General features: G+C 31.6%; 5 protein-coding genes and 1 pseudogene across 6 annotated transcripts; all 6 read right to left on the bottom strand.

Moving 5' to 3' along the window:
• Positions 1-220: 220 nt before the first annotated feature.
• LOC114377604 (soluble inorganic pyrophosphatase 1-like) lies at positions 221-3,651 on the bottom strand. 2 transcript variants are annotated; one of them, XM_028336198.1, is made up of 9 exons: positions 3,501-3,651; positions 2,740-2,876; positions 2,502-2,530; positions 2,095-2,160; positions 1,812-1,919; positions 1,643-1,708; positions 1,019-1,139; positions 623-704; positions 221-515 (listed from the first exon to the last, which is right to left on the bottom strand). In XM_028336198.1, exons 2-9 carry the CDS (start codon positions 2,864-2,866, stop codon positions 473-475), a joined length of 642 nt encoding a protein of 213 aa, XP_028191999.1. In that variant the 5' UTR covers positions 2,867-2,876; positions 3,501-3,651; the 3' UTR covers positions 221-472. The 2 variants fall into 2 exon arrangements, with proteins under 2 accessions (XP_028191999.1, XP_028192000.1); XM_028336199.1 differs by lacking the exon at positions 3,501-3,651 and adding an exon at positions 3,318-3,411.
• A 1,204-nt stretch (positions 3,652-4,855) lies between these two features.
• On the bottom strand, positions 4,856-9,246 carry LOC114375494. The gene is made up of 11 exons (XM_028333279.1): positions 7,783-9,246; positions 7,366-7,476; positions 7,251-7,283; positions 6,951-7,128; positions 6,675-6,856; positions 6,336-6,472; positions 6,156-6,251; positions 5,859-5,928; positions 5,703-5,777; positions 5,562-5,607; positions 4,856-5,300 (listed from the first exon to the last, which is right to left on the bottom strand). Exons 1-11 carry the CDS (start codon positions 8,956-8,958, stop codon positions 5,239-5,241), a joined length of 2,166 nt encoding a protein of 721 aa, XP_028189080.1. The 5' UTR covers positions 8,959-9,246; the 3' UTR covers positions 4,856-5,238.
• A 2,254-nt stretch (positions 9,247-11,500) lies between these two features.
• On the bottom strand, positions 11,501-13,319 carry LOC114372907 (isoflavone reductase-like). Its single transcript, XM_028330465.1, has 5 exons — positions 12,852-13,319; positions 12,624-12,758; positions 12,303-12,540; positions 12,018-12,221; positions 11,501-11,910 (listed from the first exon to the last, which is right to left on the bottom strand). The coding sequence occupies exons 1-5, from the start codon at positions 13,065-13,067 to the stop codon at positions 11,747-11,749; spliced, it is 957 nt and encodes a 318-aa protein (XP_028186266.1). The 5' UTR covers positions 13,068-13,319; the 3' UTR covers positions 11,501-11,746.
• Positions 13,320-16,353: 3,034 nt separating this feature from the next.
• On the bottom strand, positions 16,354-18,332 carry LOC114374345 (isoflavone reductase-like). Its single transcript, XM_028331983.1, has 5 exons — positions 17,863-18,332; positions 17,635-17,769; positions 17,106-17,343; positions 16,784-16,987; positions 16,354-16,705 (listed from the first exon to the last, which is right to left on the bottom strand). The coding sequence occupies exons 1-5, from the start codon at positions 18,076-18,078 to the stop codon at positions 16,542-16,544; spliced, it is 957 nt and encodes a 318-aa protein (XP_028187784.1). The 5' UTR covers positions 18,079-18,332; the 3' UTR covers positions 16,354-16,541.
• A 4,119-nt stretch (positions 18,333-22,451) lies between these two features.
• LOC114376738 lies at positions 22,452-24,211 on the bottom strand (annotated as a pseudogene).
• A 1,495-nt stretch (positions 24,212-25,706) lies between these two features.
• LOC114376596 (isoflavone reductase homolog TP7-like) lies at positions 25,707-27,726 on the bottom strand. The gene is made up of 5 exons (XM_028334772.1): positions 27,461-27,726; positions 27,209-27,343; positions 26,778-27,015; positions 26,310-26,513; positions 25,707-26,198 (listed from the first exon to the last, which is right to left on the bottom strand). Exons 1-5 carry the CDS (start codon positions 27,641-27,643, stop codon positions 26,035-26,037), a joined length of 924 nt encoding a protein of 307 aa, XP_028190573.1. The 5' UTR covers positions 27,644-27,726; the 3' UTR covers positions 25,707-26,034.
• Positions 27,727-27,854: the final 128 nt, after the last annotated feature.

Raw genomic sequence — 27,854 nt, 5'->3', positions numbered from 1 at the left:
AAAACAATTTTACTTTAAAATACTATTTCCAAAATAAATGTAAATTAAACTTTTAATTTTTTTTCTTTTCAAAATCTAAACCAAACTGAGTTTTAAGTTAAAACTAATGTGATACGACTATTACACACGTACTCAATCCAAGTCTCTATCTTTTCATGTCAAATTTAAGGAAAAACACAAACTATTATTTGTAACTTTATCAAAAGTAAAACTGGAGGAATTTGCTTAACTGAAAATTCATTCATGTGTTACCATTTCTCCAATACCAAACAAAGGACTCTTCAATACTAGAAATGAACTCATTATTGAGTAGCAGTACAGCCGCATCCCAAAGCAGAAAGTTTTTGACACTGTTGTGTCAAGAACCGAGGCAGCAGTAGTGCCATAACAGAACGGCACGGAAATCAGAATGTTTATGGAGTTTCATTCACATTTTACATAATTGGAATTGGCTATTCAGTTTCTAAAGAAGTTAGTGCCTTAAGCTCTCAACTATGTAAGCAGCATACAAGTCCCTGCAAAAGGAAACATCCATGTAAGAAAAATAAATTAATCATTCAAATTAGTGCCAAGAATCCAAAAATAGACACAATTTGAGTCACGGTAAAGGAAAATAGCTTACATGGAGTACTTGATGGCATCAATGGCAGCTTCAGCTGGTAGAAAGTCTTCAACATCAACTATTTTGTTCTCATTCTTCTTGTCTAGTGTGACAAGCTAAGGAAACATGCAGCAAACCACTGAAACCAGGGGATGTGGCATTGATAGCATTGATAGAAGAAAGTTATTTAAATGGTCACCAAAACCTACGAGGGACTTGGAGTGTATTTGGTATTTGGTAATCCATTAGACATTAGCCCTACATGTTACGAGATAGAAAATGTGAAAGTAAAAGTAAAAGTTTTTATATTGGCCCAAACGTTCTATAGGCTTTATTGTAAAAGAAACTAATCATTAATTGTCAATAACTCGTACAGAGATGCATGTGGTTTATGTATAAGTGCAAATAACAGGATACAGTCCTCAAAGAATCTTCTGATTTCAGCAAGCCGATGTGGAGGAAGCTCCTTGATGTCTGTGTAATGGCGGAACTCAGGGTCATCAGCACAAACTGCTATGATCTTGTCATCCCTCTCACCCTGTAGCAGAATTTGTTAGAAAATATAATTTTTCTCCAAATTTGTACTTTAAGTGGTGACAAAATTATTCGAATTATGCAATGTTGAAAGCCAAGTGAAATATAAAGTGAACAGAAGTTGCAGTCAGATCCTTATAAGGGTGTTGACATACATTTAACAATGTCCCTCGCAACCTTCAATTTTATTTCATTGCTCCCAAGAAATGAACCTCCATCTCAATCATAACACTGTCCAAGCTAAAATTGGACTAGGGTTTCAAAGGTTAATGGTGACAAATTTCAGCATGTCATATCAACTAACAAGGTAGGGCAATGTTTTTTATCAATTCAATAGACTTTGATGTTCAATACACTACCACTAGGAGAGGAGCAAATAATTAACTGATCATAAATAATTAAAAATATTTAATGGGTAGCCTTTTAAATTTTTTCAGAATAGACCCTCACTTCTTCATTGTCCCAATGCAAATGAAAAACAGAAAGCAAGGAGGAGGGAACTTTTACCTGGTCAATCATAGGCATTAGTCCAATAGCACGAGCACGAAGGAAGGAACCAGGAAGCACGGGTTCCTTCTCAGAATAAAAGTTCACATTTTAATACAGTTGAAATTTTGGCTGGAAACAAACATTTTCGGTTCAACATCAGAAACAATAATTTTTTAAGCATTGCTACCTGCATTAGAACCAGCACGTCCATAGGATCACTGTCTTCACAAATGGTTCTTGGGATAAAACCATAGTTGTGTGGGTAGACTACTGATGAGTAAAGAATACGATCAACCTAAGTTGGGTTGATCAGCACATTCGTTAGTGAGTTAGTTATGCTTCAGTACAGACATAAACTTCGAAATGGTAAATGAGAATACTATCCTATTAAAAGAAAGTCTTTCATATTTTGCAAATACATCAAGCATAAGGAAATGAAGAAGAGGAATGCAAGAAAATGGCAACCACACCTTTATAAGTCCACTTGTCTTGTCCAGCTCATACTTAACCTTACTTCCTTTGCCAATTTCAACCACCTGCCATTGAAATCGATTTATTTCCCTAGAAACAAGAGTTCAATGGAATAATCAATGAAGGCAAAATGTAAGATTTGAAGTTTCAGACTGCTAGTGATTTCTCCTTATTTAAGCAGAACCTCAATTCAAGTCATAAAATGAAGATTTCATTACCATCGTATCCTTGTTAAAGCTAAAGTACTTTTTTTAGCTGCATTCACTACAAAGATTAAATATTTGAAGGATTGCCAGAAATAAATTAAATAAGCCCCAAAACTAAGATGGCCATGATGTTGCAAAATATCTTCTGATAAAGTTTTTCCTAAGATTTGCGATTAAGTTACAATAGAGTAAAAGCTTACACAGTTGAAAACTGCTGGAGCTCCTGGCCCTGCATGTGCACAAAAGCATTAGATAGTTTTCAGTCAAATATTGCTACATCAGTGGAAAGATGTCTTATTGAAAAAACTAAAGAGGAACTCCTCCATCATTGAGGAGAAAACAAACAAAATAGGTTTTTTCTTTGAAAAAATAAACCATGTTTCATTATAATTAAAAGTGACCAAAAAATAAAATCCAAAACAATCGGGGTCTGTTTACCAATCTCTAAGTCGTGCCAGGGGTGAGCAGCAACAGTTCTCCGTGACAGAGAAGACAGAATTCTTTCATTGAGCTTAGGGTGAGGTTTACTCGAATTCCATGCACTTGAATCTTCATGATGAGCCATGTTGACTTATCTACATAAGCATAAAAAATATCACACACACAAAATAAGACACTATCAATCAAAATCATTAGGACTCTTTTTTTTTTGACACCAAACGTTAGTTTGTTAATTTGGTTAGAAATGTCAATTGGACTATTGGAGAATCCAAACCCAGGACATCTTTCCCCTTCTCCCTCCACCCTTAAGACCTCTTTCCAACCACCAAGTCAACCTTATACGTTTGATTCATTGCAATCAAAAAAACAATAAGAAGAATCAACCTCAGTTTCTTAAAAGTATTGATTCCAAAAGACCTATGAATCTATGTGTACGAGGTATATAGTCACATGAAAAAAATGATTCAATTAGACGTAGTTATTGAAGAATAAAGACCGAAATTGACAAACACAGCATCAAGTAAAAAGAAACCTCGGGAACTTAAAAAATAGCATATCTGAAAAATGGTGATTACTTTTTTTTTTTTTTTTCAGGTTGCATTAGATCGAGAAACAAGAAAAAGGAAAAGAAGGAGCATAACAATCAACGAGAGCGATGCAGAGAATGAAAAAACGAATCATGAAAAGGAAAGCAGAAAAAAATAGTAGCATGGTAAAGCTTTTTGGCTTATTGGGGTGGAAAAGGTTAAAGAACTTACAGATGAGAGAGAGAGTTCAGAGGTGGTGACTGGTGAGTGAAAGAAAGTGCGAAACAAGTGAAGAATAAAACGGGTAATGCATATAGCACTCGGTTCAGCGGCCACCGGCCACCGGCCAGTCCATGAGTGAATATGTGTCGTTTGATTAAAGTGGGTTTCCATCAGATGGCTATGGATGGATATACGGAATTTTTGGATTTCGGAAAACGTCACATGTCAATCACTGCTGACTGCTGGCTGCTGCCAAAGAATACTAAATTTTTAAGAACTTTTTTCTTCTGTGCTGGCTGCTGATTAAAAAAAAATTATTTAAATCAAACTATTTTTTAAATGTTAAATACAATTAAAATGCGTGTTTAAAGTAATCTTATTATAAATTTATGGTGTGTTATGCTAAATTAATTTTATTTATAAATTAAATGAATACAAAGTAAGTTAAGTAAATAAGTTTTGAATATAATTTATTTTTATATTTTAAATTTTTATAACTATATATATAATACTTCTATTTATTTTTATCATGGGTTTACCAAAATAAAACCTCCTCTATTTGATGTCTATATTTTGTCAATACTATCAATTTACTCTCTAACTATTCTCGAAACTATTTACTACAGCCACCCACTGTTTCCTCACAGCTCCCCTTATTTTTTATGTAACCTTACTCTTTCTTCTTCTTTCATTTTCAAAAAATGTAAAGTCATTTCTCTAGTAATTCTATATCAATGTATAAAAAGAATTTCTCCTTTTAATATCCACATTTTCTTAAAACTATTTCACTTTTTAACTATTCTCAAAATTATCTGCTAAAAGTACCCAGTATCCATTACTTCCTTACATTCTTTCTCATTTTCTATGTAACATATACTCTCTATTACTCTTTTAATTATTTTATAAAAAGACATAGAGTCTTTTCCCTAGTTTAGTATTAAGTCTCTAGGTTTTAAAATTACCGAGAGTTGATTATTGATGAGTACTAAGATTAAAAAAAAAAAGTACTAAGATTAAAATATAGATATGTCAATGATGTTTGATTCTTAGTGGACGTTTGTTTACACGTATTAGACATGTGAATAATAAATTTCCGCGTCAAAATTTTAGGAGAAATGTAAAAGCTAATTTTTCTTGCTTCTAAATTGACGTGGATCAAGCACCTTAATAATTTAGCTTGTGTATCTTCTCAAATTTTAATATACTTGAAACCAAAGACGCAATTAAAATTTCTGCAGAAAATAGACCCAGTTGTGACCACAACACAACGTGTACGTTGCCAGACTAAAAAGTTAAGAAGTGACAATGTAGTATTGAACGAAAGATATACTAATACTGGCGACAGTTTTCCAAGAGTAGAACCATTAAATGAGGACTTTTTTAGGCTTTTTATGTGAACGCGTGCTCGAGACTCCTGCCCAAGAAAAGAGCATTTTACAATATCACCATGTTAAGGCTCACCGAACTCTCTGGTTCACACTTCACTATGAGCTTTGAGGGCTTCAAGCTGACTTTTAGTTTGAACAATATTAAATACTTTATGCATGCGTTCTACGAATGAAACAGAATCTGATTTAAGTACTTTCCTTTCTGATCTCTACTAAAATATTTTTCTTTCCAAATGGGATACGGAATCACGTTCTTCTACTAATTAAAACATTCATTAGTGCTGCTCATATGAATATGATGTTGACATTCTTAATTGTGTCTGAGTAAGGATTCATCCTCAAATGGCATCCATGTTAATCTACACATATTTCCGACTGCCAGAGTTTTTTCTGCACATGCTCATGAACTTGGCCACGAATTCTGCAGAGAAGAGCATATTAGTCAATAATACTACACCCAAAACAGCAAGTCTCAGCAGGTTATTGAGGGAAATCATGCTGCATATTAGTCTTTTCTTTTATCCTTAGAATCCAAGATAGTACTAAAGGGTTTAGACACTGTTCAACCAATTGAGTTAGACCCCTTCCGAATTGTGCATATTAGTCTATAATATTATTTTATTTCTGCTAGGCAAATCTATATGGCTAGCTTAAATGTGATTAGAAGGGTCACTATGCTTACCTTCTAACTTTAGTAAAGCTGTTATTCCTGGTGGGAGTCTTCTGTCCTGTTCATTATAGACTTTGGTTACTAATTTACCAAAAGAAATAAACATAAAATTGGGGTGAAGGGGTTATCTAGATTATGGAGGGAGAAACTCACATAATAAGCATGCCAGTAGTAAAGCTCCCTTCTTAAGCTGGCCTCAATTCTTTTTAGGAGATGTTCCACGAGTTTCTGCTTGTTTGAACAGAATGTATAATATGCACTAGTATTTTGGTTAGTTGAATAAATTATTTATGGACTCTTATTCATTACCTGGAGAATCAATTTCGGGTGGACAAAATCCAACAGAAGCATTTGAAATTTCCCTCGTATTGAGAGTAAGCTGATAAAACCATAACAAAATTCAAATTAAAAACTTAATCCATAATCTGATCGACAATTTTAAAGTTACAAAATGATGCTACTTATATTGTTTCTGCCTTCAAATAAGCCAGTCTTATAAAGAATAGAAGTAAAGCAGCTTAGTTGTATTCAGAACCCAAATAATAAGATGTTATTAGCTTCTCATTCTCCCTTATAGAACATAAGATAGAAAGAGAAGTTTCTTGCCGTGAAAATGATGGATCAGCTAGGATCTCTGCAGCAACTTCTATTACAATCTCCTCCCATCCAACCGGAATTGGTTGTTCTTCTGAAAAAGGATAGCTGCCCATCATAGTGCCCCATTTAGTCTCTATAGAGAATTTTCTAGAAATGTTAAAATAAATATGTTGTCAGTCAGAAGTTTACTTGTGTGCATTGCATGCTTCAAGAGCCATGATTGCTTTTCTGAGGTTCTGCTTAGATTTTGTAGCAATTTTTGCAGCAAAATTCACGGATAGATCAATTTCCTCATTCTTTGCTATCTGAATAAGAACCTCAATAATCTGTATAGTTGAAGGTTCGTATCTGTTAATTAATTTTGCTTTTTTGAAAGTAAATAACTCCTTAGAAGTTATAAGATGGTTGATATTAATGGAAGGAAAGTTTGATCTTTTCCAAAATTGCAATTTAAGACAGCCAAATAAACATCTGATATGTTTCAGATTGATGTTTACTTTAAAATTTTGTATTTTCTTTTAGTCTTACTTCGTGATTCTGAGGAGCATCAACTTGGATAACTTTGAATCGGTTTTTCACAGGTTCAATAAGGTCTGCATCATCTTCACAGCAGAGGACTAATTTGCATATATCAGAATAGCGGTCTATGATCCATTTGATAATGTGCTGGATGTTATCTACTGCTTTGTGGACGTCATAAAGAACTATAACTGAAATCAACAGAATTCAGCCACATTATCTAGGCTCACATTAAAGGATCAATCTGTTTAGGAAGTAAAATAAACAAGCTATTAAGCTACTAACCTTTAAAATCTGACTTGAAATTAATATTGCTGACTTCAGGGGCAATCGCATATATATTGCTAATTTCTTTGATTAATCCCATTAAAGCATATTTAGCATTTGGTTCTGAATTTACATCTAGCTCCATGTGATGAGAACTGGATGTTATTGGAACAGATACTTTCTTAAGCCTTTGGTCCTGTCAATGTAGTAAATAATATAGGTGATGCAACTTTTTGAAATAATAATAATAATAAATGGCTTTTCAAGTTGTACTTATCGTATATCAAAACTATAGTTAGGAAAGTGAGAAATCTCTACCTGAATAGGAAAATGTCTTAAATCATGAGACAGCTGCAAAAGGGTCTTATAAAGTCAGCTTATAAATACAAAACATGAAAAATATCTGGAAAGAAAGTTATGGGAAGAAACATACGTTACAACATGCATCCCCATATATTTCTCGAAGAATAGCCATTGCTAGTTCTCTTTTCCCGGAGCCAGAGGGTCCTAGAAGCAAAATATGAGGACAAGAGCCCTGAGACACCTGAAAAGCAAAGTAGCTTGAGTCATAAGTTACACAAATACAAGTAATAATAAGAGAAGAGAACAAAACTTAGATGTAATTTATTAGGTGATTTTAGTATTGTTCTATAACCAGAATGTGAGTTTTATCTCAGTAATTCGCAGATTAAATATTAGTATTAAATATCTGATCAAGGTACTGAAATAAAACTTCAATTCTAATTGAAAAATAACACTAAAAATACCTATTGAACTATGCCTAAGTTTAGTCCATAGGAAGAATTCAAGGGATATAATGGGAACCATATGTGAGTATTTGGGAACATACCAATTCCTTGAGAAGTTGAGCTTCATGTTTATTGCAAATGAAGCCATTAAGTGAAGCAGGTTGGTGTTTATCTGCCCAGAATTGTGGGAGGCTTTCCACTACAACTGCCTTCTCTATGAAAGAAGATTCATCAATAGGTCGACGTTCGGGCGATTTTTTTGTGGTTCTACAGTTACCTGTTTTCATGCAAGAAAACCATGTATCTTTCTGATTCTTTTTTCTATTGGCTGTGAATTTCTTCATGCTTGCAGTTGTCTTTCCACTAGCTTCGCTTGTTACACTACTTGGCTTCCCAGTGTCACTGCCCTTTCTACTCGTAGCCGCAGAACTTAAACCCGTGTTTGATCGAGACAAGATATTCATTTTCATGTTAATGTCACCATTATTTCCTTTGCTTTCAGATGGGATTCTGGTGGTGTTCACCGGTGGTCTTGGACTGAAATACTCACACTGCTGGATGCGTCTTGGCAACGAAGAATTCTTCGCTTGCAAGGCGTTGCATTCGCGAGAAAAGAAAAGGTCACCCGGATGAATGGAATCAGTGCTTTCGAGCACTGATGAATAATCACTAGTGGGATCTTTAGATAGCTTCACCTGTGCTATCATCTCGTTGATTATGCCAACCGAAGGCGCTTCGAAAGGAGAAGCTTCTCTTTGTTTATGAACCATTTCATTAATGGTTCTCCCTCCGTTGTTGCTCTCTTGAATCCTCAATCTTGGAGCTGTCACTGATCTCTTGTAGTGTGGCTTCTCAATTCTTTGCTCCCTGAAAGGAGACACGGTTCTTCCAAGGTCAGGTCTCGGCAAGGGACTGATATTTCTCTTTGTATTCAAACCTGTTATGGGTGATGATGATGCAGCAACAGTAACATCTTCTTCTGCTACGCGCAGCTTATAGGGTGATTTACTATGGTGTCTTCTTCGTGAAGCTGTTGAAGCTGATGAGACTTCATGTTCAAACCTTGAAGGGTGTCTCCTGTGTAGTGCCATGGGGCTTTTGTTCATTAGTGTAAATGCTTTTGTTTCTTCTAAAGTGAAGTTTCTTCTTTCTCGTTCGTGCCGTGGAATCTCTTGCCACTCTGTCTCTGTGTCTGATGGTTCATAACCACTTCTTCCCTTCTTGGATGAGCTTGGAGTCTGAGGAAATCGGTTATAATAAGGTGGTGACTGATCCATCTATGAATAAGGTTGGTTAGTTTACCTTAACTACACTCAAACAACAACTAATGAAAGTGGTTTTTGTGCTCTCATGAGTTTAGAAACTAAAAAGAGGTTGGGTGGAATCTCGTGAGTGGTAATGATATAGTGACAGACAAAAAGACGAGTTTGATACTTTGTGACAATGATACAAAAGGGTATCTTCCAACACACGGAAAAAAGAAGAAGAATTGGGAATAGAAGCACGATGGTTTCGAAATGAGACGCGTTGGTGACGATGATGACAACATGGTTGTACGTGGGTAGATGAAAAAAATGTGTCCTGTAGTCATTTGATGTTTTTTGCTAAAGTATATGCTATATTGTCTTTTTCCCCTGTGGCTTTGTGATGATGTTGTAGATTACAATTTGCATAGGAATTTCGAGTATCTTGTCAGGTGCCAGCAATCTGTGACGAGATTACCCTACTTGGTTATCAACGTTGTTCTATCCTGATCAAGCCTTCTAAAAATGAGCTTAGTTAAGTTCACCAATAGATTAGATTAGATTAATTATGCTTTTATTTAACTTTATTCTTTTGTTTATATTATAGACAATTATGCCTTTGACTTTGTTTCCTACCATGCAGTGGTAAACGATCGCATTTTCTCATTGTTCATGGAGGGGGAGAAAAGGGATCAAGAATGTATTGGAAAGTGATGTGCGGCATAGTTTGACAATACAATTTTTCTGAGTTTTTACCAATAATTACAATAATGTGATGATGATTTCACGTTGTTTTGACTATTACATTAAAAAAATGAAAGATGAAGATGACTTCATTAGATTTATTCTTGGAGTAACTTATTTCTCCTCTTTCAAAAATATGCAAATTAAAAATAACAAAGCGGTGTTTTCATCCTTGTTTGATGAAGGAATATGGTGCATGAATGTCTCTTTTCACAAAGTATCTCAATACTCGTCTTCCATAAAATATAGTTGCATGAGAAATCAAGTATGTAATTTTAATGTAAATTCAGCTTCGAGGATACAGTATATACTGTATTGTTATTCCGTTTATTAAAGTCATTTAGGCAAAGAAAGTGCTTGAACATTTTGTTCTTTTTCATAAAGTGTTAACAAAAATATCATTATATAGACCGTCTATCCTTCATTCCTTCCTCGGGTTTGCACTTAATATGAACGACGAATCTTCACTGTCACAAAGCAAAATATGAACGAAGCCAAAGAAGTCGAGTGATAAACAATTTGTTATGCAAGTTACAACTTCAATATTTAGAAGAATTTTTTAACAACGTGTAGCCTAGCAAAAAGCAGCACAGAATACAGACTATATAAAGTACAGTAAGGAGGGATTATTTTGAGGAAAACAGATGGCCAACTGGCTAACACACAAGAGGCCAGTGGCTGTTGTTTTATTGACTTGGGTGGAAGTGTGGATGATAGCAATTCAGCAACAGAACACAGGCCATTTCAGCAGGTGATAACAGAATTAGTTACGCAATATGCAATAGTGCAATTCTGTTAGGCAAATATTCTCACTAGTAGACAAACAATTATATGTATAAATAAGCACTAAGTGAATGGAAATGAGAGAGAAGAATTATGAAATACTTGTTAGTGTAGTTTAGCATAGCTAGCCTAGTTACTATTCATAACAACTTCATACTGACCCTGGATGCTCTTGATAATTTAATCCTCAGGAACATAAGTTTTCTATAGTGCCTTCAGAATCTTGTTCTCCCATAAGGAGATGAGCTCGTTGAATGTCAAAACATTGGCAGGGGGTTTCAGGTACAGAATTTTGTTCAAGGTTCTTGGATCGTCCACTGCTTTGATGGTATAAGTCCCAATGTCTTCCTCGGTGACATAAACTCCTAATACTCCATTAATTTTTTGTCTGGATTTTTAGTCCTTCAGTTTTTGTCTATTTTAGTTCCTCTTTTATTTTATAGAAAATTAATCTCAAATATAAAATAAATAAGGGATTAAAAATTGACAAAATAAAAACTAATTTTAAACAATAAAAATAAACAAGAGATTAAAAATAGACAAAAACTCTTAAAGGACTAAAAATCCTGAAAAAAATTAACGAAGAATTAAAAATTGTAAAAAAATTGAAAGAACTAAAAATTAGAATCTAAACAAATTGAGGGACTACAAACTTAATTCATTCTTATTTTATCTTAAAGTTTAAATTCTAACTGCAACTATGTAGGAGATTTTTTTTTTTTTTGACAATTTGAACTTTGAAAAATAATAATTAATATTTTCTGTTTCTATGATTATTCTTTTTATATATATTGTGTTTATTCTTTTTGACTGTTTGGGAGAGTAACGTGTTTCTGGCCTTAAAAATACATAGACGATGTTATATATATTTAAATAATGTCCATTATTTTGATTGTTCATGCAGTGAGTTGAGAATCAATACTTTTTTTGATTCATTGTGAGTCAATACTGGTGTGCGCTTTAAATAATATTCTAAGGGAACTCTACGTCGTTACGCAGAAAACAAGCAATGACAGAGATGTAACGATGTTAAAACAGAACGTAGATGTCTAGATGATGTGCAAACAGTAGCACAGATTATATTATTATTTTTCAGGTATAACATTACATTAATGGGGATAGGTTCTTCAGAACAGGACAAACACCAGCAACCACCACGAAACAAACAATGCCACAATGGTAGTGTTGCAAAAAGGCCTTTTCTGAAAGAAAAGGAAAAACTGCATTAATTTTATTAAGCATTTTGCAGAGTGATAACATCATAAAAGTGCTTTGGTTCCTAAGATTTCGGAAATCAGACAAACTGATCCAAATATTCAGAAACAGTGGTGTATTTCACGTCAGGATAAGCCTCAGAAGCCTCAAGGTCTTTGGCAGGGTCAATCTCATACACTGCATCTCCCTTTATCTGCTGTGAGTGGTACAAAGCCAGCAGGTAATTATTTGGGAAAGAAGTCTCTGCAGTAAACCAGAAACATTATAAATCAATTTGATGTAACATGTACTTAAAACCATATCCTATAAAAAATGATTTTGTGAAGTCTAAAAAGAGTGTTGTTACTGACCCTTAATTTGCTTAAGAACTTGTTCCTCTGGAACATAAATTTTCTCAAGAGTCTTCCCTATTTTTTTCTCCCACAAAGAGATGATATCATTTAAGGACAAATAATTGTTAGGGAGTCTTATGTGCACAGCTTTGTTCAAGGCATTAGGGTCATTTGCCGCTTGGATTGTAAAAACTCCCACATCGGCCTCAGTGATATACGCTCCTGAATGAAGTAAAGCAAATAAATTATTTCTTACTCTATATATTTATGACGTAGCTAAAAACAACTATAGTATATTATTACCTTTGACATTTCCATCTCCTTGAATGAAAACCTTGTCCCTAGGAGGAACAGTGATGTCAATCTGTGCAAGGTTACGTAAGAAGTAACCAGTAAAGGCATGGCAACATAGGTAAGTGTATGGAATTCCTTCAGCTTCAATTACTCTTCGGATTTTCGCTTTTTCCTCGAAAACTTCTCTGACTGGCTCAGTTGCATCGTGACGGTCCACATCCAGCCCAAATTCAGATGGAAAAAATCTCTGTTCACACAAGAAAGTAAGAATAGTTTAATTTAACCCAACAGCAAAATTATCATACAACAAAAAGGGAGCAAAGTGCGCACCTTAACGTTTCCAGCTTCTTTTATTGCTGCAACGATCTTGACCTGATCTTCTATTAGTAGTCTACCAAATGAGCAGATTACTACATCAACTTGCTTGATTGCTTTAACCAGACTTTCATGATCATTCAGATCTCCCTGCATATCCCATTAAACAGATAAATTAAGTTCTCAAATACTTCGGATATCGGAACCTAATGATGTCAGCAGACTTGAAATGAAAGCATCAACCTGGATTAGAGTAACTCCAGAATTTTGGAAGCTCTGAATGAGTTCTTCCCTGGTTTCAGGATTAGCAGCAGTGACAAGCCTTGGCTTGTTAACAGAGGCAGGGGTGTCCCTAACCAATATAAAAGTGGGATTCCCTGCCTTTAAACTTGCCCAAACTATGTGCCTTCCAATGGCTCCTGTGGGTCCCAAGACCAGGATTCTATCCTTCACAGCCATGGAAGATCACTAGTCTAAACAAGCACTGTGTGTGAGTGTGTTTTTCTTGCTATGTATGGAACTAAACTAGCAATGGCTTGTGGTGCAGAGCAATGCTTTGGTTAGTATTTATAGGGCACTAACTTTGATCTGTATGACATTTCTTCCCTAATTAATTTCCATCTTTCTCATGTCAATTAAACAAATATCCATTTTGTTTCCGTCCAGCGACCGGTGCTCTCAATTCTGAAACAACCTTTTTTTTGGATAGGCTATTGAGTTGACTGTCGAAGAATATATGTGTAGTTCTGTACTTACAACTGGGGCTGCTTGTCACGACATTTTCATAGCTATTTAATAACCAATGTATAAAGTGATTATTATAATCATTTCATAATTAATTATGAAAAGCTTATTATCTAACCGATTATATATATTCTCAACCAGCTATACATTTGGCAGATCCAAGACCCTAAGTGACTGAGTGTAAATTATAAAAAATAAAATTAATGGGTTTAATTATATAAATATAAATAAAATAAAATATAAAAATATAAAATTTTATTTATAAATTTGATGAATTTTAAAAAAATGAGAGGGTATAAGTACAAACCCTCGACTCGCTGTAGGTCCACCACTATAGCTATACATATATAAGTAAAACAAAATCAAACATTTTTCAATCATAATTTATTATTAATATAACTTTTAAAATATTTATCAATGAAAGTCAATAAATTTATGGTAGAATTTTTTTTACATCATCAAAGTGTATAATCATTAAACTCATTTTTATTCATTAATAACAATTATAGTTTAGTTATAAATTATTAGAGATATTTGTTGTTCGATTTGATTTTTCATCAAAAAAATCATTTGGATCAAACTTAAAAAATATATACGATTCGATTCGATTTGATTTTCATTTAAAATAAAATTCAAATCAAATCAATATTTTATAATTTTTACTAAAATATTATTTCATTAAAGTTTATTTACTTTCTTTTCATATTTATAATAAAATATTAAAAATTGTTGATATCAATCTTCAAAATTTATTAATATGCTAAAAAAAAAACTTTGTAGTTAAAATTACATATCCCATCTTTATTGACTATAGTAGAGAGTTGTTGGTTTTTAATCAATAATAATTGCATTCTCATATTTTTGTCTCTCTTTACCGTAAAATAATCAAAATATGTTTGGATTTATGTTATTTTAAATATTATAAATTAATTGATAGAAAACATTATCAGTACGACAATATTATTCAAATGTGTAGTATTTTATGATCAAATCTGAATAAATGAAAATATTTTTCTATGATAAATAAAATCTTAAAATTTATAATTAAAAGCTACCAATTTGTGTATTTTGGTTAGTTTTAATTTTCCATCTTATCCCTAACAAATAATTGATTTAAATACAAAATTTACTACTATAAATAATTATTTCACTTATTTTTTGCAATTTTATTGTAAAAAAATACTTTAAAGTTATCTAAATGAAATGAATCAGTTTAAAACCATTTTTATTATAATGTATTCAAATATAAAAATAATTTAATTTATCTTAATATATATTTTTTATAATCTTTCTCTTATTTAAATTGATTATTTAAAATTTTTTTGTTATAAATGGTTTGAATAGAGTCACATGCATGTACACACACCGTATTGACTGGTCAATATAAACGACTCTTGTAGCAATTTTATATTTAATCGTATGTAATGTGTCAACTGAACATGAAATCATGACAAATCAGTAAACCAACCACAGGGTCATTATATTTAGGTTTGTTTCTGCATAAATTTTGATAAAATTGAATTTTAAAAGTTTTTTTTTCCACATAATTGAATTCTAAAAGTTAAATACACACCTTTCATTTTCTATATTAGTTTCAGTTTATACATAGTTGAATTTAGGTAAGAACGTTTTCTATGTACAACACATATCAAAAGCATTTTTTATAAGACGTACATGTATTTTTTTTAAGCAACTTGCTTAATATGTTATAAAAAGCTAATGAAGTGGCAAATTGAGCATAAAAGAGTAGTTCTAAATTATAGTGCTATTGTGAACTGAAGACGTTTCATGAACATAACTACAACTGCGTACAAGCTCAAAAGTTGATTTTCCAAAAACTTCTATTGGCAAGACATGAATGAACCTGATAATGAAAACAAAAAGGGGAAAAACTACTTCAAATTTACATTTACAAATGCTGATTGTGGATGAAGATCAACATCATATAAGGATATTTAAATTTTCCAAAAACTTCTAATTTCCAATTAATACTTCATAAATATTTGTTCTTATTTTGCTTATCATTTGGCCTCTCTAATTTCCAATGATTCATCTATTTTCAGCTAGTTAATCATAAAAGTAATTTAAACAAGATTAAATTAATTCACATGTCTTTGAATTATTTGACAATTTTTAATTTGATCACTGAATTACTTTTTTGAATTGAATCCCTCAACTTGTATTTATTTCTCAATTGGATTCCTAAACTAGTTTTTATTTTTGAATTTAATAACAACAATACAAAAACACTTAAGTAATATAAATACTTATTTAATACTTCTACTTTCTTTTTTAATTTTTTTTTTCATATATATCCCCTATTGTTATATTATTATTTTTCCCTCCTCTCTTATATCATTATCTCTTATATAATGTTGACTAACTTTAGTGTGCACCTAACATCATGCTTATTGAGAAGGACTCGAACGTGTCAATAACGTCGTCCTATATAGTATATTTTAAAAGATCATACTACTTTTTTTTTTTTTTTTTACTGATTCTACCATTCTATCTATTGACTATCGTTTCATACTTTTCAGAATCAAAGACCACATAAATTTTTAAAATTTCTACAAGATTTTAAAAAAATAATAGTAATATATTTGAATTTGGAAGAAAATGAAAATACAATTAAACAAAACAATTACTTTATTCCCAATTTTTTTTTTTTGATGTAGGAGTACTTTAGATATTTTTGTTATAAGTGTTTTTCAATCAAATTAAAGTTTTACTTTACTAATTACCGCTAATGCCTATTTTTATTACATTGATTATCAAAATAAAAATATAATTTTAATTGGAAATATAAGTCTAAAAATACTTAAAATAATGTAGCATTTATTTTTTTGTTCCGTTAAGTCATATATATTTTTTAATTTTATTTATGCAACAATTTGTAGAGTATAATTGTGGAGTGCTATCACTCTTTCACACCCACGTGTGAGTCCAGTGTGAACCCCTCGCCAGAAAATGGAGCAGTGACACGTATTCATGAATGATGTAAAAAAATTTAAACAGTGCTTCCGACCGCAGATTAGAGTATTATTAAGGTAAAAAAAAAAAAGATTACATTAATGTGGATGGTTTCCGAAACATAGGACAAAAGCAACCAATTTCGCAAAAAAGAAAAGGCATAGGTTTTATTGAGCACTTTGCAGAGCAACAAAAATTGCATCAATTACTCAAAAATCAGACAAACTGATTCAAATATTCATCGACGGTGGTGTATTCCACGTTAGGATAAGCTTCAGAAGCCTCAAGATCTTTGGCAGTGTCAATCTCATACACTGCATCTCCCTTTATCTGCTGTGAGTGGTACAATGCCAGCAGGTAATTGTTTGGAAAAGAAGCCTCTGCAGTAAACCAAAAAAAAACATTATAAATCAAGAATTAGTTTCACATATATTTTTAAAAATGAATTTGTTACCGACCCTTAATGTCTTTAAGAACCTTTTCCTCTGAAACATAAGTTTTTTCAAGAGTCTTCCCAATTTTGTTCTCCCACAAAGAGATGATCTCATTTATGGTCAAATAATTCTTAGGGAGTCTTATGTGCACGGTTTTGTTCAAGGCATTAGGGTCATTCGCTGCTTCGATGGTCAAAGTTCCCACATCAGCCTCAGTCACAAACGCTCCTGAAACAAGTAAAAAAAACATGTACACTTTGAAGCAACTGAGTTGTGTCTCTGAGATTTATCACTTGTGCTGAAACAATTAAAATCGTTTATAACTAATTCAGCTATAGTTTATTACCTTTCACATTTCCATCTCCTAGAATGAATACCTTGTCCCTCGGAGGAACAGTGATGTCAATCTGTGCCAGGTTACGTAAGAAGTAACCAGTAAAGGCATGACAACATAGGTAAGTGTATGGAATTCCTTCGGCTTCAATTATTCTTCGAATTCTTGCTTTTTCCTCGAAAACTTCTCTAACTGGGTCAACTGAATCGTGACGATCCACATCCAATCCAAATTCAGATGGAAAAAATCTCTGTTGACACAAGGAATTAAGAATCAACATTTTCTAATTATTAGTGTAGAAAAATTTATTAACAATTTTAGACAGCATTAAACAATTGGATAAGTTTTGGAAAAAAACTAACCTACGTACTGATAGTGCAATTATTGATTTTTATAATAATTAAATTAAAAGTCATCTTAAAAGAAAATATTTTTGTTACATGAGCAAATAAAATTAATCTTCTAGTACTACGTTACTTAATTTAAAGTGCATGGTAATTTGAAAACACAAATTTAAGATTATTCAGTAAAAAGGACTAACCTTGACGTTTCCAGCTTCTTTTATTGCTGCAATGATCTTCAACTGGTCTTCAATTAGTAGTCTACCAAATGCACAGATTACGACATCAACTTGCTTGATTGCATTAACCAGACTCTCATGATCATTCATATCTCCCTGAAGATCCCATTAAACAGATACATCAAATCAATTACTCCTACTAGGATTAAGTTTGAAACTAGTTCTAAATAAGAAATTGCTAGCACCAACCTGAATTAGATTTACTCCTGAATTTTTGAAGCTCTCAATGAGCTCTTCCTTGGTTTCAGGATTAGCAGCTTTGACCAGATTGACCCTGTTGTTAGAGCCAGGGGTGTTCCTCACCAACACAAATGTTGGGTTCCCTGCCTTCACACTTGCCCAGACTATGTGCCTTCCAATGGCTCCAGTGGGTCCCAAAATCAGGATTCTATCTTTCCCAGCCATGGAATTGGAAGAAATTAAAACTAGTCCAAACAATTGCAGTGTGTTTTTCTGGTTTTGATAGGTAATCAAACTAGCAATGGCTTAGTGATGATGCATAGCAATACTTCAATTTGTATTTATAGGGCCATCAACTTTGATCTATATGCAAAATTTCACTTCTTTTGTTTCCAAGTTTAACGCACCAAACAAACAAGTATCTATTTCCTGATCTGCGGCCGGCGGCGGCTCCATGAATTCTGTGTAGTCCAAACCAACCAATAATTTGACTAGTCTTTGTATGAATTAAAAAAATTATACAAATATATAATAATTGTATGTTTCATTATTGATATTGAAACGAAATAATTTTAATATTCATCATTTTATTTTTATATAACATTTTGCTGGAGTATATTTTAATATAACAGGTTTTTGAATTTTAAATTGTTTTGGGAATTTAGTGGTCACATGCACAATAAAAAATTCGATGGCTTCATAAAATTATTGTTTTGGGTACCGGTGAAAAAGACCATGCATGGTCTTAGTAAAGAAAGGGACGGACGTGTTTGTTTCTTGAGTAGAAGAAAATTAAAAATTGAGGAAAGCTCAAACCATTTATTAACCAAGTTATTATAAATATTAAGAAATAGTGTAATAATCGATGATGAAAAAGAAAGGACAACGAATCATTTCACATTTTATTATTACTATCTTTACTATACTGATTATTACCAACTACCAACTATATGAATCAAATAAGATTATTTCTAATAAAAAATATTTGTGGTTTTAAAAAAAAATATCACCTAACACATTTGTAGATCATGTTTGTGTGTATGTATACAAAGCTTTTAATAATTATAATATGTATGGTTAGTATAAATTTTTTTATACAAATAATTAATTACTTTTAAGATAATTATTATAAAATTTAATAAAGTTTTCACATAATAATTTATGAGTGAATAATGTGTAAAATTATTTTATATTATCATATTATAAATTATTTTTTTCATATATAAATGTGATATATTGTGCAAAATTTTGGATTTTTTTTAATTTTTGTTTTTGATATATTTTTTTCTTGCAATTTGCGTCATTCTCGTATCTTCGCGGCTAACTGGTTATAGTTTTAACACTTGTTAAACCGACTTGAGTTATAGAATTTATTCAAAGGGATCATTTTTTAGTATTTAAAGAGATAAAACCTGGCCAATATTTACTTTTTATATAAAAAGTTTAAATTAGAGACTACTTAAGGAGATTTAAATTACAGATGATGAAGTAAGTAATTTCACTTGTTAATAAGAAGATATTGGTCCTTTTAAAAAATGATATTCTAACACATTTATGATTTATTATGTATACCCCTCGAGGATTTATCCTTTAAAGTGAGTTTAGTCACTATAAAAATAAAGAATTAAAAATTCCTTATCTAACGATCGATTTCCTAGAGGTAATGTCATGTTATTTTTTCAAAAAAGTTAAATATTTTCTAAATTGTTTAAAATAAAAGTTCCACGCAAAGTAAGCAAATGCTTAATATATTATAGAGTAATTTCATTGTTTAATAATTAAAATAGATTAGCTAACTTATTGAAAATATTTATAACTTGTTTTTCTTATGGGCGAAACCATAATTTCGATAAAACAAAAAAAAAAGTTAAAGAAAAATTAAATTTTCACATATTTAATATGTGCAAATTAATATAGAACATTATTTTATTAATAAAAAAATAATTTTGTTATTGAATAAAAAATAAGATATGAGAAAATAAAGAAATTAGATAAATAAACTAGAATGTTTTTTTAAGAAGAGAAAATTAATTTATTAATAATTTTTTGTTTTGTTTTAAAAAGGTAGTACTCATCGCTCCACCAAGTCACCTACTACCTCCAGTGCCCTTGGAAAGAGGTATAAAGTTGTATCTTTCCAGTACTTATTACATAATAATATTAAATTGTATATTTATTAAATTGAATTAAATATAATATAAAATTAACTTTAATAATATAATTAAATGCTAAAGTAACTAAATTAACATTTTGTTGAGAGAGTTAACATATTTATTCAATAGATCGATTTTCTACATTTAAATCAATCATTTTATTTGTATAGTATACCTATTTTCAAATTAAAATTCAATGCTTGCTTTATTGTACAGTTTTGTTCACGACATAAGTTTTGTTTTCCAGTAGTCAACAATTACTGATACAATGATACTTCATACTAGATCAGTCAAACAAACTAACTCAAACTTATGTTATGATTTTTGTTTTTGTTGGCGATCATGTAGTCTCGTTTTGACTCCTTTGCTCTTTGGTAGGTGAAATAACCTAACAACCTCGTTTAATAATACTAGTAAACGATGCTATTTGGAAATTTTTGAGAATGAAAAAAATGCAATGAGTTTAATTGATTTTTTTTGTTTTCTTAACCTTTCGAAAAAAATACTGACTAATTCAAAATTTAATCGAAAAGTAAGTAAAATTTAATCAATAATTATTTTTATCAATTTTTACATTATATATAATGATTTCATCTTAACTTGAACATATTAATTATTTGTGTCCAATTCCTTGATTAATTAATTTTTATATAAATAATATAATTTTAATGAAAATTAGGGTAAGACTGCTAATTTTTTCTTTAAAAAAATGTTTCAAAAGTGAATCATTTTATCATTTAATAAAAGTCATTTTTAAATATTCCACTTTGAAAATATTATTTCAAAACATAAGTTATTTTTTCTTAACATCATTTTTTTAAAACAATTTTTTTAATATTTTTTTTAGAGAGAATAATATTAACCTTTTAAAATCTATTCTATCAAAATTCAAACCAAAAAATATCCTTGTTTTTTCCGGCAAACATATCCTCTGTAGATGCAGTGCATGTTTGAACTTTGGACAAGATAAATATTTGGGTTCGCTATTGTTTTATTCTGTCATTTAATTTTTCTTCTTAGTATAGAATGAACTGATGCCATAAATCTACTCAAATGTTATCAGATTCTTATTATTTGGCACAAATAACATATATGGATTAGATTATATTTTAAATTATTGATTTATAATTTATAATTTTAATAACTTTGTTATAAGTCATTTTGAACAAAATAAAAGCAATATAATTTTCTACTAGCAAGTTTCCAACCAATTTATTAAAAAAATGAAAAAGTCCAACTTAGACATTCATGATTCAACAATGGAAGCTTGTTTGATCGCCATTTTATATTACAACAAATAATAATAATAATATCGGCTATCGTGCCGGGCGAGTACAGTGATCCAGAGAATAATCTCGGTAGAACCTTTTCAGACATAATTAGATAAAGGTCATAAAAATTGTTTATTCATCTCTTTAATTTAATATTTTCTCCATTTTGAAATATTTAATAAATTTGCATACGATTAGAATTTGATATCTCTAATTAAAAATAACATTTAGAACGTATGAAACTAAAAGAATGAAAGTGAAAAGAGATGAAACATGAAAATTGTTTGCATTTGGAAGGTATGAAAAAGAGATTTTTTAAGAAAAGGTCTCATGGCACAGTCTTTCACCGCTAAGATGAGGAAAAAAAATAAAAGCATACGTTAAAAAAATAATATAAATTGTATTTAATATTATTTTTTCTTTTTTTTTCTACTTACCAAATTATTTTTTTCTTTTACTATCTCTTTTCCTCTCATCGGAATTTTTTTTCTATTCTCTTTTTACTCACTTTTTTTTAGTTTTCATTCTTTACAATCAAATACTACAAATAACCTTATGTCAATTGATTTACTGGTTAAATACATTCTTCCTTTGGGTGCAATGGATTGTTCATCCGAAGTAAAAGCAAATATATAAAACGTTATTCCAAAATCTAAAATAAATTAATTTAACGAATTTCATACATTTTTCTTGACACAAGACACCGAACATTTGATTATTAGTTTAAAACAATACCAAGCGGAACGTACAGACCGATTATATACATATCGTAATGAAGAAATTTAATCCCCTTAAATTACTTAAAAAATAATTTTTTAATTATTAATAAAAAAGTAACTATAAATATCACATGTTCATATATAATACATAATTGCGCATTTATTCAAATTTATTTATCTGATTTTCATCAGCAATTTATAATATAATTACACATTTATTCAGATTTACATAAATACGTTAGAGTATAAAGCTTATTGAATAAGAAGCCCTTGTTTGAAAAACCTGCTATGCTCATTTGTATCTGCATTGACTGACTTTGTTTAATGATATATAAAATTGACTGTTTTTCTTCTTTCTAGATAGGTTTGCTTTTTGTCATCCAAAACGTTATATTGCACTAGATTTCCTCCTAATGAAGCTAGTACAAAAAAAAGTTCTTTTTTTTATATTGGCATTTTACATATTGATATCTTGAAAATTGTTATAGAATATGACATATGATATTTTTGTAATATTGGGATGAATATTACTCGATACTACTATTATAAATCTATGACTCTGCATAGAGTGGCCTAATGCTACTAAGAAATTGGCCTAATGCCTCCATATATTGGCATTTTACAGAAGGGTCAGCCTCATTGTTACTAGCTGTCTTAACCAGCATAGAGTGGCCTAATGCTACTAAGAAACTGGCAGGGAAAGAAGACTCTGCATAGTAAAAAAAAAGAAACTCACAACATAAATATTAGGTGCATGTTAATTAAATATAAAGGTATTTCATTTCTTTAATTTCCTCATGATAAAAATAAGATGGGTTTAAAAAGATTCTTATAAGTTACTAAATGAGTATAGACAGTACTGACTCTGGATTTTCTTAAGAATTTGATCTTCTGGAACGTAGATTTTGTGGAGGGTGCTCTTAATCTTGTTCTCCCACAAGGAAACGAGTTCATTGAAGGTCAAAACATTAGCAGGGGGTTTCTGGTGCAGATTTTTGTTCAAGGTTCTTGGATCTTCCACTGCTTTTATGGTATAAGTCCCAACATCTTCCTCCGTGACATAAATTACTGAAACAAGCGCACAATTGAGGCAAATGAATTGCATGTGTCTATTATCTTTTACTATAAAAGATGAATTTGGCATATTGTTTATTTGTATGTTACCTTTGACGTTTCCATTTCCCAGAATGACAACCTTATCACGGGGAGGGGCTGTGACATTTTCTTGTCCCAGTGTAGGCAAGAAGTAACCAGCAAAGGCATATGAACAAACTAAGTGTAAGGGATTCCTTCAGCTTCAATAGCCCTTCGGGTTTTCACTTTTTTTTGTTGAAATAAGGATGAATCAAAAATGAAAAACTCAAGAGTGAGGCAAAAACCCACCTTAAAGTATAACTAAAAATTGTCACTTGATCTAATTAGTAATTACTGTATAAATTATAAATTAGAATTGGTAACTTAAGGTTAGTTTACTTTGAGAAAATATTGTCTATTTCATTTTCTTTTCTTACCTCTGATTAGAAAACTGTCACCTTATTTTCAAGATATTTTTTTTTTTATTTCAAATATTGGAATTTTTTTTTGTCTGTTTTCTTCTATATAAATCTTAAAAACAAGAAACAAATATGATAATTTTGTCGCCTTATTTTGATAAGTACCCAAACTTACCTAACATGCACCAATATACTATATCTTTTGGATATGGGTGCATTTCACAAAATGAAGTACCCTTGGACAGTCATTACGTAATTAATTATTTTGTAAAGAGAGGATTATGTATGTACGTGCCTTAATGTTTCCAGCTTCTTTTATTGCTGCTATGACCTTCACTTGATCATCGATCTGCTGTCCACCTAGTGTTGATATTACAACATCAACTTGCTTGATTGCCTTAACCAGGCTTTCATGATCATTTACATCACCCTACAAATTAAATCACAGAGGTATAAGAAAAGTTGGATTATTGAACTTTGAAATAGTACTGTAATTTATTTGAAAAGAAAAAAAGAAATTGTGATTGAAAGGCCAATGCATAAAGAAGAGGAACTCCAGAGGTCTTGAAGCTCTCAATAAGTTTAGACTTTTCAGGATGAGAAAGGGTGCTCTCTCTAACTAAGGCAAAAGTGGGGTGTCCTGCTTCTGCGCTTGCCATAACTATGAATTTTCCAATGTATCCTGTTCCTCCAAGAACTAGGATTTTGCTCTTGGCTGCCATTGAACAAAATAACAAAACTACGCACTGTCTGTGGCTTTGATGAGAAAGGGGTGATTTTCCCTGCTATATATTTATAGGAAAGTTTTGGTCCCGTCACTCGTGATAAACCTCGGTTTTCTAATAAGGGGTCTAACTCATGGTTGAATTTGATGGATAAATCTCTCTCTTCAATTCCTACTGATTAAAGAAAAAACTTAATTTTCCAATCCAACTCAACAGTCAACAATAAAATCAAGCTACCAATCCTGCCATTTAAAGTGATTTATTGACTTCTACTATCGTCATTGTGACTGAATTCCTTGAAGTAATTGGCCTTTATGGAGTAGTGGCTTTGTCCTTTCGATATTTTTTTACAAGACTCAATTAATTGATTTATTAAAATTAACAAATACTATAACTAATGACTAATTTAATTAACATTATTAATTTTTTTCTTGAATTGAAGTATTTTTTTAAATACGTGAGACATTTTATTTTTAAAATATTTTTATTAATTTTAGTTTTTTAGTCTCTTATCATCAATTAAGGTAAGATATATTCTCAAAGTTATACTCCTAAAGAGTTAATAGTAATATTATAAAGACGGTTGGCAATGAAAGGAATAGTCCAAACCATTGATTGCTTGGCTGTGCAAGCTCTTCAGATTTATTCATCCCATCCCATACATAATAATGACAGTTACTCTTATCCCCCCCTTCCATTTCCACTTCTAATTTATTGTCCTTTCTGGATCTGATTCATATTGTTCCATCTTCCTGCTTCTTATCTTTTCTTTTCTTCTGTTTAATTAGCATTGATCCTTCCGTGGTGACTGTTTCACCGTTTTATATTATTATATATGCATGTTATCTTGCCTTTTTGCTAGCACCTCTTTTATTGATGTACAGCTTATTGACTAAGCTAATTAAGTATAAGTCATTCTTACAATAAGAATAAGAATATAATTTAAAAACCGAGAGATCTTTTTTGTCGCGGATGTTACTTAAAATCACAAAATCAATTTTGTGACATATTTGAGCTGAATTGTGTTTCACTCCAGTGCCTATTAATTCGTATGGAGATTAGTTTCCCACTTACTAGGTGGAGACATATTTTAAGAACCAGGTTCCGCACTCATGAGAAAATCTATAACAAAACTAGCTCTCACTTCATGGACTTGAGATAGCCAGTGAAGGTGCCACTGTCACCCAAACCCCACTTTTTCATGCAGCCAGCTAGAACTCGGGTTAGCACCATTCTTGGTTGCTTCACACTGCCAAATTAATATTACATTTGGAAGTTAAAATAACACTTATTTTATAAATTTTTTTATACAACGATTATTATGATAATGAGAGAGTAATTCTTTTTGGTTCGGATAAAAAAAACTAAAAAGACAATTATTATGAAATGGAAAGAATAACTTATGATTAGAACTTGACATATCGTAGTATCCAACTCCACTGTCCCAGTGCTAATAAATACTTTGAGAGAACAACGTCATGCAAGTTATAGCTGGAGAGTCTAATAGTAGTATTTTATAATCTCCCACACTAGAATACCATGTTATCAACGTAGAACAAGTCACAATATTAAATCCAAACATACCTATAATAAAAGCAGAGTGGCAAAATAATCGTAATACTACATTAGAAGAACTTTCAAGCAACACCATGCTAAGTGAACAAGAACAACAGTAGAATTTAAGATGGGAGGAGTCTTTTGACGACAAGACAACAACAACAGGTAACTACTTAATAGAAAGATGACACGGTACAAATGCTCGAGCAATACACAAGATTTTGGATGGAGCAGTTTATTGGCAATGACGCATTCCCTTGATTTCAGACAAACGCATTCAAATAGTTGTCGACAGTAGTGTATTTCACCTCAGGATAAAGTTTAGAAGCTTCCACACCGAAAGAAGGGTCAATCTCATAGTTACAATCTCCCTTTACCAGCATTGAGTGGCCTAATGCTAGCATGAAATTGGCAGGGAAAGAAGACTCTGCAAAGATACAAAAATAAAAATAAAAAATCACAACGGAGACCTAAGATTCTTATTGTAAGTTGCATTTGTGACATCAGGAAAGTCATAAATGAATGAATATACACTGACCCTGGATGCTCTTCAGAAGTTGATCTTCTGGAACGTAGATTTTGTCAAGGGTGCTCTTAATCTTGTTCTCCCACAAGGACACGAGCTCGTTGAAGGTCAAAACATTGGCATGGGGTCTCAGGTACAGAGTTTTGTTCAAGGTTCTTGGGTCATCCACTGCTTTTATGGTATAAGTCGCAACATCTTCCTCGATAACATAAACTCCTGAAACAAGAATTTCGTTTCAAGCGCACAATTGAAGCAATTGAATTGAACTGCATGTCTATAAGTCTATTATCTTCTACTTGTAAGAAAAAACTGCATATCTAAAAATATTTTAAATAAAAAACATTATTTGAAACGCTACGAAAATAAAACAACATATTTTATTAAAACTAAAATAATTTTTTTTACAAGAACAAAAAAAAAATGTTAAATGATGTAGACGAAAAATGTATTTTAAGTCTATTTTAATTTGTTGTATGTTACCTTTGATGTTTCCATCTCCTAGAATGACAACCTCATCCCTGGGAGGAGCTGTGACATTTTGTTGTAACAAGTTAGGTAGGAAGTGTCCAGCAAAGGAATTTGAACTGATGTAAGTGTATGGAATTCCTTCAGCTTCAATTGCCCTTCGGATTTTCACTTTTTTCTCGAAGAAGCTACTCACTGGTTCCACTGCATTGTGATGATCCACGTCGTGCCCAAATTCCGATGGGAGGAGCCTCTGATCATCAAAGAAATTTGGTTTTCATTAAGCTATATATTTTGCATTAATACCCTTTTAATCTCTCACGTTTCTCAAAATTCCATTTTCATTTCAGCGCTTGACGTCTCACCACACCCTTTCTCCTTTCTAGCCAAAATATACATTCCCATGACAGCAAGGTAAAATGGGTTATGCTTATGCATGTACGTACCTTGATGTTTCCGGCTTCTTTTATTGCTGCTATGATCTTCACTTGATCATCGATCTGTTCTGCACCTAATGCGGAGATTACAACATCAACTTGTTTGATTGCCTTAACAAGGCTTTCATGATCAGTAAGATCACCCTACAAAATCACATAGAGAATGATGTCAAAAAAGTTGGATTGAAATTTGAAATAGTACTGCATGTATTTTTCTTTAGTGAAAAGAAACAAAAATAATTGTAAATGAAAGGCACATACATAAAGGAGAGTAACTCCAGAGGTCTTGAAGCTCTCAATAAGTTTAAATTTTTCAGGATGAGAAAGGGTGCTTTCTCTAACCAAGGCAAATGTGGGGTGTCCTGCTTCTGAACTTGCCTTAACTATGAATTTTCCAATGTATCCTGTTCCTCCAATGACTAGGATTTTGCTCTTTGCTGCCATTGCACAAAATAATAAAACTTTAAAGTTCAGATTAAAATAAGCACTTAGTTTGTGGCCTTGATGAGAAAAGGAACGAATTTCCCTGGTATTTATAGGAAAGTTTTGGTCCCGTGATAAGCCCAGGCTTGCCTATCGAACTCAACAGTACTAATTACCCTGATTGGGGAATTTTTTAGTTTCACAATTTTCTCTAAATGTTATTTTTAATTCA

The sequence above is a fragment of the Glycine soja genome, chromosome 11, assembly GCF_004193775.1.
Source record: "Glycine soja cultivar W05 chromosome 11, ASM419377v2, whole genome shotgun sequence".
Classification (NCBI taxonomy): Eukaryota; Viridiplantae; Streptophyta; class Magnoliopsida; order Fabales; family Fabaceae; genus Glycine; species Glycine soja.
Note: the sequence above shows the minus strand (reverse complement) of the source record. Positions and strands in the feature narration are given on the sequence as shown.